Here is a 20,551-nt window from a genome sequence, read left to right on the forward strand (position 1 = left end):
ACTTTTCTTTATGTTCCTTTTAAATGTCAAGGATTTCAATTGACTAAATATAAACACAGTATCCCAAAAGGCATTGCTAATAATTATTAGTGCACATAAAGAAAATTATTTTTAACCCAACTAGATCTAAGCATTGAAAGCAGCACTGAGGAAGCCAAATAATACTGTGTGTTCAAGAGTATTTTGCATTCAAGTAGTTAGTATGATGCATTAAACTAGTTATAATCCTTTGTTACCTGTATATTCCAGAACAACAGTGAGAACCCAAAAGGAGAACACTATATCATTTGATCAAATCAATGAAGTCAATCAAATATACTTTTCTGGTGATAATTATGTCCAATTGCTATGCAACTGATTGCATCATGGTGTAATTAATTGACTTTAGTTCTTCAGGCTACTGAAATTAATGGAGCTTATGAAATATGGTCATATTTCAGTTACTTAACTGACCATGTAGTAATCAGTTAACCTGTAAATATTCTAGTCAGCTATCACTATAAAATACAAGAGTTCATTAGTATGATAAAATAATATTTCTTAACAGAGTAATAGAAAGAACTATAAATGATCAGATCACTAGAATTTAATTTAATATGTCAGAATAATCAAGAAAACATTTATCAGTTGTTGTTTTTTTATTTTTAAAATTTTTACCAGTGCCAGATCATTTTTTTTCTTTGTTCAGTTTCATAAGAAATTAATAATGTCAAACTCTTTTCATAGGCACAGTGACTTCAAGAGTTTCAGACTCCAGAATATAAACAGCCTTCGCACTGTTGCATTTAACAGGATGTGGGAAGGGGAGCAACAACTTCCTAAAAAAACAAAAATCACAAGAACCTTTAATCAGCTTTCTAAAGTCAAATCAAGATGATATTACTTTTGATAAGATAATATAAAACAACACACACCATCAGAATAATGCTAGAAACCAAAAAACAGTATTTAGACAGTATAAGTACTGCATCAAAAATATACCCCAAAACACAAATAGTACACTTTTTTGGCCTTGAAAATTCAAGCATTTTTATTGACCCCCCTCATTTTTTTAAAGTGACCTCATTTTACATTATATAAATATAGTCTCAACTATGAGTCCTGATGTGGCACTGTGGGTTAATGCGCCAGACTGCAAAGCCATTTGAACTGCAAAGTTGGTGGTTCAAGCTCACCCGCCGCTCCTAGGAAACCCCATACAGGGTCACTATGGGTCGGAACTGACTCGATGGCACTTAACAACAACAAATTTATAGGCATAGAAATAGAACCATTGCAACCATAAGTTAATTAGGCAGATCTATTGCCAGTCATATTTATGTATATATGGAATATGGCTGACTGATACCTGAAAACTTGAATGGTTCTAGAATACACCTGCTAGCACAATTTTAGCATAAGCCTCTACAATGTGTGTAGTTATTGAAACTCAGGTCTGAACGGATTACAATAGCAGATCAATGTTTATGGTTCTTTCTACTATACATTGACAAAAATTCTCTGTGATAGGTTGCTAGGTTCATTTTGCACTTTATGGCTCAGTTGCTGGGTAGTTGTATGCTTTAGATGCATTGCTGGGGATGAGACATCCATAATTCTGACATAGTGGCATGAATCTGAATTATTCATGGGGTCAGCACACGCTGGTCTCTGAAGAAAATTAAATGCATAGAACACTTGTTACCTTACATTCTTGATAGAGAGGCCTGAATAGCTCTATAAAAAGTGGATTCAAAAGCTCTCTTAGAAGATATGAGAACCAAATCAGAACAAGAATACAGTATTTTAAAGGAGTACTTATTGAGCATGCGAATAGAGAACTAGTTATTTGAGAACAAAAGACTTGAAAATCAATTCTTTCTTTATTCACTTGCTAAAGACCTAAGTTCAAGATGCTGGGTTCACTAAAAATATTTATTACAAATATCTGGAACCCAAAGGAGAATTTTTCTGTGAACCTTGTTCCATTCCACATACTTGAGGTAGGAGAAATGGCTCCCTCCACCTGAAGTAATGAAATAGCAAGTATTCTTAATGTACCTGGTGACATTTGATGTCTCAAAAAGAAATGGGCATAAACAATGTTCAGAGTCCATCTTTTAAAGCTGTTTACAGTGTAGGCTGTGCTAGGAGTTAGATTTGCTTTATTCCTTAGTCTATAAATGATAATATATTCACTTTCAGAAGAAAGTGAAGTGGTTGCTTCATTGCACTAAAAGACTGAAATCAGCTGAGGAAGGAGTTCCAATGATAATGTGCACTTCTCTGTCTAGAGAGAAATAAATTCAAAAGAGACAGTTAGTGGCCATTGGAATGATCCATCTCTCCCTGCATTTCTGTCTAGTCTTTAGTAGTATGGTTTTGCATACTAAAATTTTGAACAATAGAAACTGTGCAACCTATTAGGCTCTTGTTGTTGTTGTTGTGTGCCGTGGAGTTGGTTCCAACTCATAGAGACCCTGTACAGGGTTTCCGAGGCTATAAATCTTTACAGGAGCAGAGAGCCTCATCTTTCTCCCACAGAGCAGCTGGTAGTTTTGAACTGCTGACCTTAAGGTTTGCAGCCTGATTCGTAACCACTACGCTACCAGAGCTCCTTTTAGGAGGTAGGAAGTATTTCTGTCTAGTCTGTTTTAGTGTCTGATATCTGAACTAATATTTATATTTAAGCAAAATAAAATTCTACAAATACTTAGCTATATACAATTCATGGAAGGATAGGACTATACCTGTAGAACAGTGAATTATTTGATACAGCTCTTCTAACCATAGTCTCTGTAACTCCCACCAAATGACTGGGTGGGACCATGCAGATAGGGGGTATAGAACTCTAACTTCGAGATTGGTTAGTTTTGCTATCCTGCTAGGTTTAAAATGAGCTATCTTAGAAGCAGGAATGGGGGAATCTCACTGCCATCGAAAAAGGAGAGTCAGCAGCAGAGCGCATCCTTTACACCCCTCAATCCAGGAGACAGAGTTGTGATACCAGAGTGGCAGAGAAGTGGCAGCAGAAGAACCAAGAACATGAGACAGAGCAGTGGGCTTCCTGGTCCACAGATCCAGTAAAGCTGAGTGTCCTCTCTTATGGAGTGGGGTGCCTCTAGGCACTTGATTACTGGAGCTAGTTTTGCAGACTCACAGAACTAGAGCTGAGCACCTTTATGCTGAGGCTTTGGCGGTGTGGAATGTCCTTTGGGCATTTATCAGCACCACTAAAAGAGCCTTGCAACATTGCACAAGTAGGGCAGTGGCCAAAGAACTGCATTGCTGAAAGGTAGAGGAAGATTGAGAGGTGCTCCTGACCAAAAAAATATAGCGACCCTATGCACAACAGAATGAAACACTGAGCCATCTTCACAATTGCTGCTATGCTTGAGGTCATTGCTGCTGCCACATCTCATTGGGGGGGGGGTCTCCCTCTTTTTCGCTGACTAAATATTATTTTACCAAACATGATGTCCTCCAGAGACTAGTCCCTCCTGATAAATATGTCCAAAGTATGAGAGACAAAGTTTAGTCATCTTGGCTCCTAAGTAACATTCTAGTTGTACTTATTCCAACACAGATTTGTTTGTTCTTCTGGCAGTCCATTATACCTTTAAAATTCTTCTCCAATACCATATTTAAATGTATCAGTTCTTCTATGGTCTTCATTACTGTCCAATTTTCACAATGAAAATACCATGGTATAGAAAATACCATGGCGTGGGTCAGGCTCACTTTAGTCTTCAAACTCACATCTTTGCTCTTCAACACTTTAAAGAGGACTTGTGCAGCAGATTTCTCTAATGCAATACGTCATTTGATTTCTTGACTGCTACATTAAGGAGCTCTGGTAGCATAGTGGTTACGAATCGGGCTGCGAACCTTAAGGTCAGTGGTTCGAAACTACCAGCTGCTCCGCGGGAGAAAGATGAGGCTTTCTACTCCCGTAAAGATTTACACCCTCGGAAACCCTATACAGGGTCGCTATGGGTTGGAACCGACTCGATGGCACATAACAACAACAACACTTCCATTATTGTTGATGGTGGATCCAGGCAAATGAAGTTTTAGACAACTTCAATCTATTCTCCATTTATCATAATGTACTTATTGGTCCCTTTGTGAGGATTTTTGATTTCTTTATATTCAGGTGTATCCCATAACAAAGGATGTAGTCTTTGATCTTCATCAGTGAGTATTTTAAGTCCTCTTTGCTTTCAGCAAGCAAGGTGGTATCATCTGCATATCACAGGTTGTTAATGAGTCTTCCTCTAATCCTGATGCCACATTCTTCACATAATCCAGCTTTTCAGATTATTTGCTCAACATACAAATTGAAAAAGTATGGTGAAGGAATACAACCCTGGCACACACCTTACCTGATTTGAAACCATTAAGAATCCCCTTATTCTGTTCAAATGATTGCCTCTTGGTCTATGTACAGGTTTATCATGAGCACAATTAAGTGTTTCAGAATACTCATTCTTTACACAGCTTGTCATGATCCACACAGACAAAAGTCTTTGAATAGTCAATAAAGCACATGTAAACATCTTTCTGGCATTCTCTGCTTTCATTCAAAATCCATCTTACGTCAGCAATGAGACCCCTCTTTCCACATCCTTGTCTGAATCTGGCTTGAACCTCAGTCAGTGTACGGTTGCAGCAGTACTTAAATTATCTTTAGTGAGATTTTACTAGCTTGTAGTATTACTGATATTGTTGGATGATTTCTGCTTTCCCTTGGGTCACCTATCTTTGGAATGGGCACAAAAATGAATTTCTTCCAATCAGTTGGCCAGGTCTTCCAAATTCATTGGCATAGATCAGTGAGTGCCTCCAGTGCTACATCAGGTTGTTGAAAGATTTCAACTTGTATTCCATCAATTCCCACAGATTTGTTTGTTTTGCAAATACCTTCAGTGTACCTTGGACTTCTACCTTCAGTACCCATCCGCTCTTGGCTCTTGGCTCTTGATCATATGCTACCTCTTGAAATGGTTGAATATCAACCATTTCTTTTTGGTACAGTGACTGTGTATTCTTTCCATCTTCTTTTGATACTTTCTGTATCATTCAATATTTTGCCCATAGAACACCTCAGTATTGCAAGTTGAGGCTTGACTTTTTCCCTCAGTTATTTCAGCTTGAGAAATGCTGAGTATGCTCTTACCTTTTGGTTTTCTGGCTCCAAGTCTTGGCACATTTCATTACATTTGACAATGCCTTCTCAAGCTACCCTTTGAAATGTTCTGCTCAGCTCTTTTACCTCCTCATTTCTTCCATTTGATTTAGCATCTTTACACTGAAGGGCAAGTTTCAGAGTCTCTCCTTTTCCTTCTTCCTTGTCTTCTTAATGACCTTTTGCTTTCTTCCTGTATGGTGTTCTTGATCTCATCCCACAACACTTCTGGTCTTTGACCATTAGTGTCTAATGTCTCAAATATGTTCTTGATATGGTCTATAAATTCAGGTGGGATATATGTTCAAGGATGTATTTTGGCTCTCGTGGACTCGTTTTAATTTTCTTCAGCTTCAGCCTGAACTTGCATATGAGCAATTGATGATCTGTTCCACAGACTGCCACTTGCTTGTTTTGGTTGATGATATGGAGCTTTTCCACCGTCTCTTTTCACAGATTAAGTCAATTTGAGTTTTGTGTTCTCCATCTGGTGAAGTCCATGTGTATAATTATCTTTATTTACCATGAAGAAGTCATTGGTCTTGCAAAACTCTATCATGTGATCTCCAGCATCATTTCTATCACCAAAGATATACTTTCCAACTCTGTTTCCAACATTTGCATTCCAATCACCAGTACTTATCAATACATCCTGATTGTATGTTTGATTAATTTCAAACTGTCTTTAGCGGGAGGTGCATGAATTTGAATAATAATTGTATTAACTGGTTTTCCTTGCAAGCGTATCGATATTATCCTATCACAGACAGCATTATACTTTAAGAAAGATCTTGAAATGTTCTTTTTGATGATGTATGGGACACTATTCCTCTTCAATTGGTCATTCCCGTCATAGTAAACCATGATTGTCAGATTCAAAATGGCCAATAACAGTCCATTTCAGCTCACTAATACCTAGAACATCAATATTTAGGTGTTTCATTTCATTTTTGACAACTTCCAATTTTCCTAGATTCATACTTCATACATTACATTCCATGTTCCAAATATTAATGGATGCTTACCCTCACTTTGAGTTGTGCCCCATCAGCAAATGAAGGTCCTGAGGGTTTTACTCCATTCGCATCATCACAGTCAACTCTACTTTGAGGAGGCAGCTCTTCCCCAGTTGTATTTTGAGTGCTTTCCAACTGGAATGGCTCATTTTCCGGCACTGTGTCTGACAGTATTCTGGCACTCTTCATCATGTTTCCATATTCAATATACTGGTTCTGACAGTGCTTCACTGCTATTCATAAGATTTTCAGTGTGGTGTTGTAGGTTAATGTACTGGACTGCAAAGTCAGTTTGAATCACAAGGTCAACGGTTCAAGCTCACCATATGCTCTTCGGAAACCCTATACAGGGTCACTGTGAGTCGGAACTGACTCGATGGTACTTAACAACAACAACAAATATTAGGAAATAGTCCATCTCTCTAACTTCTTAGTCTATCTTAATCTGGAAGCTCATCTGAAACCTGTGCACCATGGGTGGGTGGCCCTGATGGCATTCAAAATACTGGTGGCATAACTTCCAGCACCAGAGCAACACGCAAAACACCACAGTGTGACAAACTGACAGAAGAGTGGTGGGAAGTGTCAAGTGGGAAGTAAATAACAATAAATATAGTGTTACTTGATGTCAAAATTGAATAAAAAGAAAAATGGGGAAAAGAAACATTGATATAAAATTGATTCGTGTTTATAATGACTCTATAGGACAGAGCAGAATTGCTTTTATAAGGTGTCTAAGGTTGTAATCTTGATGGCAGCAGACTTCCGGGTCTTTCTCCTACAGAACAGCTGGTGTGTTTGAATTGCTGACTTTTTGGTTAGCAGTCGAATACTCAACCACTGTGCCACCAGGGCTCCTCCAAAACTAAAGAAAGTTGGTATGAATAGCAATAAAATACAAATTTAAAACATCAAGACACAGTTCTGACAAAACACATTCAGGTTCTAAAGGGAGTCCTGGTTTCACGCTGCAGGATAATGCCCTGGACTGTACGACTGACTTGATCTATAAGGTTGACAGCTCAAACTTACCAGCCACTCCTCGAAAACCCTACACAGGGACGCTATGAGTCAGAACCTACTCGATAGCATATAACAACAAAGGATGCTTAGGTGCTTAAAAAAATTGTTTAAACCCTTGTTCAATATTCTATTTTTGTCTTCTATCTTAATAAAGTTTTTTTATGAGACAATATCTCTCTGCACTTAATATTTAATATATAAGTAGAGTATGAACCAAATGTCTGAGTGCAGCCAGTGTTCTATATGAAAACGTTTCTCTCTGTGAGCCTTCATTTATTGGGTTCTGATAGACATCTAGAATAGCCAGCGCAGCTGCCTGAAGATTGATGGAGACAGTGAGAACTGTTAGGGAAACGGAAATTAACTCCATGGTGTGTAGATATGTGTATGCTTTTAACAAGTGTGAAATGTCATAAAAGATTGACTATTCATTTAACTAACTTTTCTTGCAAAGATTCTGTGTAAGAATTAAATGCATGTATATTATGAAATGAAAAGGGTACACTACTCTATGAAATGAATGATAGGAATAGTGAATGTCATTTTTATAATGGGTATTTTTTGTGATAATACATCTTTGGAATTATGAAAGTAATGAGAAAAGATGTGATATATAAGTATCCATCTGTAGATAATTTTGAGTTAAAGGCAGCTACTGTAGAATTCAAGATTAAGCTATATGCACATAGGGATCTTGCGTAGGAAGGACTTACTTTTTATTTTCTTGAAGCCTTAAGATCAACAAAGGAGAATTATAGTTATTGATAATGAAAGGACAGGAATGCACTAGCAGCTGCCTGCTCCTTTACCCCAGTATGAAATGCTCATGAGTTAAAGAAAGGAGCACTGCAATCAACCAATGTGTGCTCACTGCTATACATCCAAATGAAGAGCAAACAAAGCAATCAGATGTTTATAGAAATTTTCGCTAACACACATCAGGTTCCACGAATTCTCTCTTTATAGAGTTAGTTTTGAAAGACAGAACTGATTTATCCCTGTTTCATAGTAAACATTTATTAGAATTTTTTCCCTCTCACTCTCTCTCTCTATATATATATTGTTTCATGAACATAATTTGAACCTGTGTAATAATTACATTTATTTGAAAATATCAAAATATTTAACTGAATTACTCCATGATCATCTGTATTATTTCACAACCTAGGATCTAGTGACAAATTAGTTAGAATTTTCCTTTTAAGCAAGTGATTACAAGACCTTTTATAGATTTTTTTAGATGAACATAACCAAATTTAACCATGAAGCTCCACAATATGCAATAGATTTAAAGTTATTGTTTCTAGCATTCACAAAAGTTAAAGATACTGCTGTTCTTATGACACCATTGTACAAAAAACTACATGTCAGACTGATTTTCACAGGTGGCCATAACTCTTAAGAGATAAACTGAAGATGAGTGTCAAAGGTTGTTTTGATAGGATCAACCCGCTATCGAAACATCTGGGTGTAAAGTAGAAAAATAATCAAAGCATCCCCAAATATACTGATGTTTACATTATGTAGATCAGACATCTGACTGATTAACTGACTTTCTCCACTTTTCTTCTGTGTTTTGCAACATAAAGAGACAGACATTATGAAATGATGCAATATAACAACACTAGTGCGGTATACATACCACAGAATGGTCAACCATTCAAAATCAAAAGGGCAGCATTCACCCAAGGACAAATTGGGGTGGGAAAGAAGCAGGAAGAGAAACAAGAAACACAGGGAGGAAGTGGGATATAACTGATGTTAGAGGGAGGGGACTGCATCATTGAAATGAAGCAAAGTATATGATTTGTTGAATGCAAAACTGATAACCTGCTTTGTAAAGCTTCACTCAATTCACAATAAATAGTTTAAAAATAAATATGTTTATGTTTTAAAGAGATATTTGCTAAAGACTCATTAATATTATAATACGCTATTCCAATCCTAAGTATTACTCACTTGGTGAGAGTACGGAGGTCAAGAATCGTTTCCTTGATATCCATTTTAATGTCAGAAGGGTTTGTATTTGGCAGTTTAATTCTAACCTGAAAGAGAAAATGGAAAGAAAAATAAAATCTTGAAGCGCAGAGTTAATTTGACCTCTTCAAGAATGGATGGGGATAGGAAGATTAATATTTATTAAATGCCAACTATGTGCCAGGCTGTGCCCTTTTCTACAGTCCTGAGAAGTAGGATTACCTCATTTTACATATGGAGAAACTGAGGTACAGAAAAACTTAATAAGTTGCCCAAGGATGATAATTTATGATTTAACTGAGGATGCTCTGGCTCCAAAGCTATATAGAAACACTTTGATTAATTGCCCATAATCTTTATTCTCTGAAGGTGTATGTCAGTGTACCTGCTAGAGTTTAGTATCTTCAACTGCCTACATAACAGTGGGAAATTGTATAAAAAATTGTTAATTTTCATTTTGGGTATGAGTAAATGATACCATCTCAAAGTCTCCTGGTATAAATTCCCACACCACATTTTCTAGGGAGGTGTAGGAGTCCAGCAAAGTTGTTAACGTAACACAAGAGAAATTATTAATATGACCCTCTCTAAAAGGAGTTCTGGTGTGGCTAATGAGTCAGACTCTGCAAAGTCATTTGAACTGCAAGGTTGGTGGTTCAAGCTCACCAGCTGCTCCTTGGAAACCCTATACAGGGTCACTATGAGTCAGAATCTACTTGATGGCACTTAACAACAATAACAAAAGGACCATGTACTGGTTTAGCATTATTCATTTTAAAATGTCTCATCTTCTTTAATATATATCCCAAGAATCCCTTTCCTGAGTACTCATATATATCCCAAACAATTGAAAACAGGTATTCAAACAAACAAACTATACATAATGTTTTTCTTCATAGCACCACTATTCACATTAGTCAAAATGTAGAAACAATCCCGTTATTTGTCAATAGATGAATGGATAAACAAACGGTGATATATCCACACAATGGAAAGTTGTTGTTGTTGTTAAGTGCCTTGGAGTAGGTCCTAACTCAAAGCGACTGTATATAGGGTTTCCACACAATGGAATCTCAGCCCTAAAAAGAAATGAGGTGCTAATACACACCACAACCTGGATAAACCTTGAAAACATTTGCTACGATTCTAGACACCAAAAGGTCACATATTGTAGGATTCCATTTGTATGAAATATTCAGAATAGACAAATCCATAGAGACAGAAAGATTAGTCGTTGCCAGGGGCTGGGAGAAAGGGGAAATGGGGAATGATTATTTAATAGTATAGGGTTTTCTTTTGGGGTGACAAATATCTTCTGGAACTAGATAGTGGTGATGGCTATACAACATTGTGAACATACTAAATGTCACTGAAGGTAAACTGTATGTTATGTGTATTTTACTTCAATTAAATAAAAAGTCTCTGCTCTGCACTAATCTAATTCATTCTCTGTTGACAGCTGATAAAATATATATGAGATGACATGAACATGTACTTTCTGAAAACAGAGAAATAGAAAACAACCTAACCAAACCCAAAGCCATTGCCATCCAGTCCTTTAGAAAACAACCTAAGGCTGAGGTAAATTACCAAGCTGTCTCTATAAGGAGCTTGACATATTGGACTTCTGGTGATTCCATAGCTGGAATGGCCACAATGAAAACAATATTTTATTTAGGAAACACATATCAAATAATGGGACAACTTGGGATTCTTTGTAAGAATCTTAAAGTAGGCAATAGCATTATTGCAATGTTATGTATGTGGATCAACACGAGGACATGTTGTAAGTTACAAAATAATGTGCTGGATTGCAAAGTCAGTTTGAGCTGCAAGGTCGGCAGTTCAAACCCACCAGCCACTCCTTGGAAACCCTATACAGGGTCGCTATGAGTCAGAACCTATTTGACGACACTTAACTCCAGAGCAACTATTCAAATACATCCTATGGAAATTTTTGGAGTCCTGGTGTGACACTGTAGCCTAATGCACCAGACTGCAAAGTCGTTTGAACTGCAAGGTTGGTGGTTCAAGCTCACCAGCGGCTCCTTGGAAACTCTATGCAAGGTTGTTATGGGTTGGAATTGAGTGGACGGCACTTAACAACAACAACAATGGCAAATATTTAACTAAATAGAGAACTACCTACTAATTTATGTTTTGAAAATTCAGATCTTCATCATTGAAGGTGCTTTAAGTGAAATAAATGAGAAGAATTTCTCTAAGAGGGTAGTGCTCTACCTCAAAGTAAATGAGTATTCTATTGGACAAAGAAAGCCTTATCTTTACCATAATAACATTCAGGTCTGAATTGAGATGTTCTTTAGTCACAGTATGCCAATATATGTTTCTTTAGTCTTGAAACTAAAAGAAACAAGGATTATTTCTCCAGGGTTGCAATGATATTCAAGGAAGAAAAAAGAATTATGACTTATGTGAGACTTAGAAACCACTTTTGGGTAGAACTCTGAAGTCATTACTGAAAACCAATTGCAAATCTAGTGAAGCATAATTCAGAAATAATTTACTAATTTTTCCTCTTGAGGAAATTGAAATTATATACATAATATTTTCAAAGGAGGGACAGGAGAAGAGATAAATTAAGTGGAATAGTACACATTTTTTTAATATTTCACAAGATAAAAGATTCAATGAGGAAATTAATAGACAAATACTTCCAATAACATGACTCGGGTTCTTAAGCAACACTTTTAAAAGAATACCTAGAAAATAGACATAGCTGTTTAATGATTTTTAATTGTACCAAAGTCCTAATTTGGCCAGCATCAGTAAAGACAGGTTTTCACTGACCAAATAATGAAAGTAATTGATGTTCCTCTCTTTATGTTGTTAAGTGCCATTGGTTCAGTTCCAACTCATAGTGACTCTCTATAGAGTTTCTGAGGAGCATCTTGTGGGTTGGATCTGTCAACCTTGTGGTTAGCAGCCCAGTGCTTATCTTATAGTGCCACACCAGGACTCCTCTCTTTATATGGGATACAAATGGAATTTATTTCAAAGAATGAATTCAATAGGTAAGTTAAGAAAAACTGCTAAATTTTTCATGGGAAACTTTAAACCTTTTGGAAGTTCAACCTTGGGAATCAAAGTTGGGTTTGAACTCTGATTGTCTCACATATTAGTTATCTATTGCTTACTGTTTATTTCTACATGATAAAATCTACTAACATTGAGTCGATTCTGACTCATAGCAACGCTATATATGGTTTCTGAGACAGGAAATCTTTACAGGAGCAGACAGCCTCATCTTTCTCCTTTGAGGCTGCTGGTGGATTTGAACCACTGACCTTGTGGTTAGCAGCCCAGTGCTTATCTTACAGTGCCACCAGGGTTCCTTACATAACAAATTGTCCCTTATGGCTTAAATAAAAGCAAATACTCATCTCACACAGTTTCTATGGTTTAAAAATTTGGGAGCAACTTAGCTAGATGATTCTGACTTAAGATCTATCATTACTTTAGTCAAGATATTGACAGGGACCAGTGGCACCATAGGACAAGCACTTGATCTCAAGGTTGGTTTGAAGTGAAAGGCCAGCGGTTCAAACTCACCAGTCGCTTCTTGGAGCTCCTATACAGGGTCGGTATGAGTCGGAACTGACTCCACGGCACTTAACAACAACAACAACAGACATCTGAAGCTCTGACAAGTGCTAGAGGATCTGCATACAGATTGCTCACTCACATGGCTACAGATAAGAGGCCCCAGTCCTTTTGCAAATTCTCTATAGGATTGCTTGTGTTTTCTCATGACACAGCAGTTGTCTTCTGCCCAGAATGAATGATTCAAAATAGCAAGACAGAAGCAACCACATTTTTTTGTTTGTTTAAACCTAGCTTCAGAAATGATACTTTTATTTCTATAATATCCTATTGGTTATACAAGTCAGCGCTATTCAGTGTGGGAGAGGAGGATATCAGAAGCTGAGGGTCATTGAGGGCCATCTTGGAAGCTCGCCACCACCAGTACCCATCTCTAACTTCAGATTTAAACCTCTGCCTTCGAGTCTGGTAAGTAAAAAGTAACAGAAAAGTGTCGACTCATTTAAGGTTTATGAGATGTCTTCTTCCCACTTTCAGCAAGTCTTTAGACAAGTAGCTAAAACTACTTGATTAGTTTCTCTATGGGAATTCACTGTGGGGCTTTCCTGGAGAGAGATAAAGGGTAAATTGTTTTCATAGTCCTTGCTTATTCTCTTTTGTGTGTTGTAACAGAGCTGGCTTAATATACCAAAGCCTTTGAGGGACTTGTTATTGTGGGACTGTGGTTTTGAGTTTAAATTCCCTCTTCCCTTTTGTGTTCTTATTACAGATTTACATGACAAGATAATTCCTGAAGAGCTTACATTTCTATAATCTATAAGTGATTCATACAGGCTCCCCAGCTTCTCAGATAAGTGTCCATGATACAAAATGTTTAAAATTTGACATTAGAAGTCCAAATAGCAGTGCTCCATGGAGGTTAGCTAGGTTTTCCTCTTGAGCTTTCACTTCGTGATTATCAGAACAGGAAGGAGAATAAGTGAAACAGATCTTATATGGAACTTGGGCAGTTTTCACTGTTTACTGAAATTGCAGTGAAGCTTAAGATACACAGAAAGGTTTGGGCTGACACTTTGGGAGATATTCTTGTTTAATTTATGAGTTCTAGATATTGTAAAAAATATGTATTTGAAAGGAATATAGCAAAGCACCTGCAGTACATCTGATTTTAGGAAAGAAGTTAAGGCTATTTGAGTTTCCATTTAAAACTTAACAACATTAGGAAAATTTGATTAATAGAGAAAGATTAGCTTAGTCTCATCCTGAATTGTTTCAATGATTTAGCTTTTCATTATGTAGCTAAATGAGATATTTTTTCCATTCCGTACTAAACATTTTATAGACACTCTTGTGAGCAATGATAACCTGTAGGAAAGTAAAAATTTAAAAAATGAAAGGTGATGGATGTAACCCTACTTTGAAATTATATAAATATTAACCACTGAAGAGTAAAAATTTAGAGGTGTGTATTATAACAAATGGAGTCCTGATGTGGCGCTGTGGGTTAATGCGCCAGACTGCAAAGCCATTTGAACTGCAAGGTCAGGAGTTCAAGCTCACCAGCTGCTCCTCAGAAACCCTATACAGGGTCATTATGGGTCAGAATCGACTTGACAGCACTTAACAACAACAACATTATACAAAACAAGAGGAAGACTCCCAAGGAGATGGATTAGCACAGTGACTGCAGCAATGGCTCAAGTGAATAGCTATGAGGATGCGCAATACCAGGCAATCTTTTGTCCTGTTGTGCATAGGGTTGCTATGAGTCAGAACTGACTTGATGGCACCTAACAACATCAACATTTTCCAAAACTAGGTCACAGAACCAAGAGCTAATCTTTAAAAATTAAATGAATACTTTTCTATAATAGTGGTGGTAGCTGTGTGCCGTGGAGTCGGTTCTGACTCATAGCGATCCTGTACAGGGTTTCAGAGGCTGTAAATCTTTATGGGAGCAGAATGCCTTATCTTTCTCCCATGGAACAGCTGGTAGTTTTGAACTGCTGACCTTGCGGTTCGCAGCCCAATTTGTAACCACTACGCTACCAGAGCTCCTTTATAATATCAACATTTAAAACACTTCATTACTATATTGCCATGCTTATCTTATAAGATTAAACACATATGTCTCTCTTCCCTTACAAAGTCAAGAGTAAGCCCAGCTCACTTGAGAGTAAGAGTATGAATACCACCATTGGTAACCACTCCACTCTAAAAAACTCAGAGCCTCATGATCACTATCTGGGTCTTGAGGCCATTAGACTAAATGAATCATTCTTTTATTCCTATGTGTCAATAACCACAAGTAGGCTCTGATTCCAAGTAATCCCATATTGCCCACTAATTCCTACGTTGAGCTTTCTATTTTCTATTAATGTGTCCACTTTCCATCCCTTACCAATTCCTGAAATGAAACCTTTCTACTAGGCCTTCTTGAACTCATTAGACAGCTTTCCTTATACGTTAAACTGTTTCTCTGAATATTCTCTACAACTACTTAGTCTAACCGTGTGCTTAGAGTAGTGCACAGAACGTCGTAGACAGTCAATAAATATGGGTTGAATGAATGTAAGATGGTTCAATATTAAGAATATGTCAATAGAATTTACCAAGTCAATATAGCTATAAATGTTAACTAGGCATTTGGTCAAATTCATCATCCATTTTTCCTTAGAGTTCTTAATAAAATTAGAGTAAATTAATATTTCCTTAACAAGTAACCCAAAACTCAGTATCAGATTTAATGAGAAAACACTAGAAGTATTCTAATTAAAATGATAAAAAAATAAATAATGCCCCTTATTCACCACTATTATGTAACATACTTTACGAACTGATGCCATCAGATAAGAAAGAAATGAGAGGTAACATTATTTCTAAGGAGGAGATAAAATTAATATTATCTGAGGAAAGAATATTCCAAGTAGAATGAACAGCAAAGAGTCAGTAAATAACTTAGTTTATTGAAGGATCAAAAGATAGCTAGGATGGCTAGAATATATTGATAAAGGAAGAAAACATGACATCAGATGAAACTGAAAAAGCAGGTAGAGACCAGATCATTTAAACTCATATATATAAGATGGTTGAAAGTACTATGGCTTGGGTCAGGTGCACCTTTGCTTTAACACTTCAAAGAAGTCTTTTGCAGCAGATTTGCTTAATGCAACATGTTGTTTGGGTTCTTGACTGCTGCTTCCATGAGTGTTAACTGTGGTTCCAAGCAAAATGAAGTCTTTGATAATTTCAATCTTTTCTCTGTTTATTGATCCAGTTGTGAGGACTTTCATTTTCTTTACATTGAGGTGCAATTCATACTGAATTGCATCTCGATGTCTTTAATCTTCATCAATAAGTACTTCAAGTATGTACTTGACCTATTTAATTAAAGTAGTTCTGGTAAGCAAGGTTGTGTCATCTATATATCACAAATTGTTGGTGAGTCTTTTTCCAATCCTGATACCACGTTCTTCTCCACAAAATCCACCTTCTCTGATTATCTGCTCAGGATATGTATTGAATAAGTATGTGAAAGGGTACAACCCTAACGCACATCTTTCCTTATTTTAAGCCATTCCATATCCCCTTGTTCTGTTTGAATGACTGCCTAATGGTCTGTGTACAGGTTCCTGATTAGCACAATAAAGTTTTCTGGAATTTCCAGTCTTTGCATTATTATACATAGTTTGTTATGATCCACACAGTTTAATGTGTTTGTTTAGTCAATAAAACACATGTAAACATCTTTCTGATGTTATCTGCTTTCAGCCAAGATCTATCTGACGTCAGCAATGATATTTTCCATTCTATATCCTCTTTTAAATCTGGTTTGAATTTCTGGCAGCTCCCTGTTGATGTACTGCTGAATTTTTTTTTTCAATTATCTTCAGCACAACTTTACTTGCATTTGATATTAACAACAGTGTTAGAAGATTTCCACATTCCGTTGGGTTATCTTTTTTTGGAATGGGCACAAATATGGATCTTGTCTGGTCTGTCTTCCAAATTTTTTGGCATTGACAAGTGAGTACCTCCAGCACTACATCAGTTTGTTGGAACATTTCAATCTGTATTCCATCAATTCCTAGAGCCTTCTTTTTCACCAAAACCATTAGTGCAGCTTGAACTTCTTCCTTCAGTACCATCGGTTCTTATCATATGCTACCTCTTGAAATGGCTGAACATTGAGCAATTATTTTTGTTACAGTAATTGTGTATTCCTTCCATCTTTTACTGTCATTCACTATTTTGCCTAAGTTGCTAAGTTGTTAAGTGCCATCAAGTTAGATCTGACAGATAGCAACCGTGTATAGGGTTTCAGAAAAGTACCTGGTGTGTTTGAACCACCAACCTTGGGGTTACCAGTCTAGTCTTTATCCTACAGCACCATACCAGGATTCAATTTTGCCTATGTTGTTGTTGGTAAGTACCATCGAGTCAGTTCTGACTCATAGTGACCCTGTATAGGGTTTCCAAGGAGCGGATGGTGGGTTTGAACCACCAACTTTGGGGTTACCAGTCCAGTGCTTATCCTACAGCACCATACCAGGACTCCACTTTGCCCATGTTGTTGTTGTTAAGTGCCGTTGAGTCATAGCAACCCTGTATAAGGTTTCATAGGAGTGCTTATCCTACAGAATTATTGTTAAGTGCCATCGAGTCAGTTCTGACCCATAGCTAACCCTGTATAGGGTTTCCAAGGAGCAACTGGTGAGGTTGAACCACCAACCTTGTAGTTCAAATCAACTTTGCAATCCAGTGCACTAACCCACAGTGCCACACCAGGACTCCTACAGTGTAGAACCCTTCAATATTTGTTCTTCAGTTCTTTCATCTTGAGAAATGCTAAGCGTGTTCTTCACTTTTGGTTTTCTAACTCCAGGTCTTAGCACATTTCATTATAATACTTTACTTTGTCTTTGTGAGCTCCCCTTGGAAATGAAACAATGCTGGAGTTCACATGATAGAATAAGTTGCTGGTCTAGAAAAATTCTATCATGCCATCTCCATAACTGTTTCTATCACCAAAGACATATTTTCCAACTACTGATCTTTCCTCTTGTTTCTAACTTTCACATTTCAATCACCAGTAATTATCAATGCATCTTAACAGAATTATTAATCAATTTCAGACTGAAGAGGTTGGTAGAACTCTTCAATTTCAACATCACTGGCTTTAGTGGTTGGTGCAGAAATCTGAGAAATAGTGGTATTGACAAGGTCTTCCTTATAGGCGTAGGGATATTATCCTATCACAGGCAACATTATACTTCAAGATAGATCTTGAAATGCTCATTTTGATGATGAATAGGATGCTATTCCTATTCAATTTGTCATTCCTGACATAGTAAGCCATATCATTGTCTGACTCAAAATGGCCAATGCCAGTCCATTGCAGCTAGGATATCAACCTTTTACGTGCTTCACTTCATTTTTTTACAACTTCCAATTTTACTAGATTCCTACTTTGTACAGTCCATGTTCTCATTACTAATGGCTATTTGCATCTCTGTCTTCTCATTTTGAGTTGTGCCTCATTAGTAAATGAAGGTCTTGAAAGCTTAACTGTTCACATCATTAAGGTTGACTCTACTTTGAGGAGGCAGCTCTTCTCCTGTGGTATTTTGAATTCCTTTCAATCTGAGGAGCTCATCTTTTGGTACTATTTCAGGCAACATTCTGCTGCTATTAGTAAAGTTTTCAGTGACTAACCTTTAAGAGGTCTCTACTTCTTCCTAGTCTATTAGTCTGGAAGCCCCGCTGAAACCTGTCCACCATGGGTGATCCTGCTGGTATATAGAATACGGGTGGCACAGCATTCAGCATCATAGCAACACACAAGCCAACACAGTACAAACTGACAGATGAGTGTTTCTCAACTAAGGGAGAGCAATGCTTTTATTTTGGGCGAGACAGATCTCAATTGTTCAGTACTGATCCTTTCATTGTAGGCTTTTCAGCATCCCTAGTTCCTGAGTATTAAGAGTTTGTTGTTGTTAAAAGCCATCAAGTTGGTTCTGATTCATAGCAGCCCTGTATAGGGGAGTTTGAATCACCCACCTTGTGGTTCAAACTGACCTGACGGTCCAGTGCTTATCCTACAGTGCTGCACCAGGACTCCAAGGTGTTGTTGTTAAATACCACTGAATCAGTTCCTACTCAGCGACCTTGTATAGGGTTTCCAAGGAGAAGCTGGTGTGTTTGAACTGCCAACCTTGTGCGTCACAGTCCAGTGCTGGTCCTAACATTCAGCAATCATTGCGACAAACAAAATTCCCTTAGGGTTCCATACCATAACTGCTTTTTCACTGTTTGTTCATCAGCACTAGTGACACCCAGTTAGCACTCAAGGTCTTTGTCATCATGTGAAAGCATATTTAAATCTTTCTGATAAAAAAAAAAAAAGTCCCTTTGTTCCCCTAAGTCCTGCCTCCTCTTGACATCCATCTCCCCCTCCCTTGTCTCCTTCACTGTCAAACTTCCTCCAAAAACAATATGTATTTGCTGCTTTCTCCTCATTTCCTACTTCTCAATTTCTTCAATCCAACACTGAATCTCACCACACAACTAAAGCTGTTCTCTTACAAAAGTCACCAAAGACGTCTTTAAAAAAGCATACATACAGAAAATGTTTCATTGCGAATTGAGTGAGGTTTACAGAGCAAATCATCAGTCTTACATTCCACAAATCCCACACTTAGTTTCTTCTCAATTATTGCAAACTCCTCCATGTAACAATAGTTACCCCACTTTCTCCCTGTGGTTCCTATTTCCATTCCACCCTCCTTCCCAACCCCTCTGAACCTTGTCCTCAGGTAAATGCTGTCTTTTTGACCTTGAATAGGGAACACATGAACATGAGTCTCCAGGACTCTTGACACCAAAGTCTTATTAATTGACAAACCTTCAAGTTTCTTTTGCATCCTAATCCTGCTTTACTTCTTTAAAGCAGTAGACACTATTATGGTTCCCCCACCCCCACCCCTGACCTATCTCTGAATAACCTATTCAGGTTCTTTTTCCTTTGGCCATCCTTCAAATATTGGTGTTTTCCAGGGTCAATCTGTGAATCTGCTTACATGGAATTAAAAGTTCCTACCAGCTCCCTTAACGATGCCAAACCTTGTGATTCAGATATTTTGATGATATCTCCTCTAAATATTATATCAAAACATTACTGATTTTTATTACCATGTTACATGCATAAGAGACATCATTCACGCTTATTCCATCTCAGACTCTTTCAAACTAACTCTCTCCCTCTCTTGTATATTATAGGGAACTTTTATTTTCAAGTTTATTAATTTTGGTATTGTTTAAAAATTTAAACATATATTACTTTTAGTTAGAAATACAGAAACACACTGTCTACATAATTAGATTAGCTTTTAAGAGGGTATTTGTTCCCTACAATCACCATTATTATAAAAGTGTTATGATATTCATTATAAATGTATGCATATTACTGAAAGAAATATTAGACATTTAATTGAAGGTTGACTGTGCTGCCTGGAGCTGATAATAAGGAATTCTATTACAGTGCAAATATCCATCTCCCTGCCACACAATCTGATATGTGAGGGTAAGTTGAAAAGTAATGCTACAAAAATTCATTGCTACAAGCAGACCAACCTGGAGTGGCTAGAAGAACAGAAGATACTTCTTGAAAGAAAGACCTACAGGAAAAATATAAAACAACATAGGCAGACCGACTGTTACTACAAGAACAAGCAACATACCTGCCCAGGAAACATCAAGGCAAGTGGTCGGGTCCCCTCAGTGCAAACCCCCTTCCAAGACA

General features: G+C 37.2%; 1 protein-coding gene across 1 annotated transcript in view; it reads right to left on the reverse strand.

Annotated features, from left to right (window-relative positions):
- Positions 1 to 709: 709 nt before the first annotated feature.
- Positions 710 to 20,551, reverse strand: part of PIH1D3 (PIH1 domain containing 3) — a 73,635-nt gene continuing 53,793 nt past the window's right edge. The window contains exons 5-6 of the mRNA XM_006871067.1: positions 9,166 to 9,251; positions 710 to 818 (exon numbers count right to left, since the gene is read on the reverse strand). Of these exons, the coding sequence (XP_006871129.1) occupies positions 710 to 818; positions 9,166 to 9,251 (195 nt within the window). The remainder of the gene's footprint in view (positions 819 to 9,165; positions 9,252 to 20,551) is intronic.

Source organism: Chrysochloris asiatica, unplaced genomic scaffold (assembly GCF_000296735.1).
Source record: "Chrysochloris asiatica unplaced genomic scaffold, ChrAsi1.0 scaffold00159, whole genome shotgun sequence".
Taxonomy (NCBI): Eukaryota; Metazoa; Chordata; class Mammalia; order Afrosoricida; family Chrysochloridae; genus Chrysochloris; species Chrysochloris asiatica.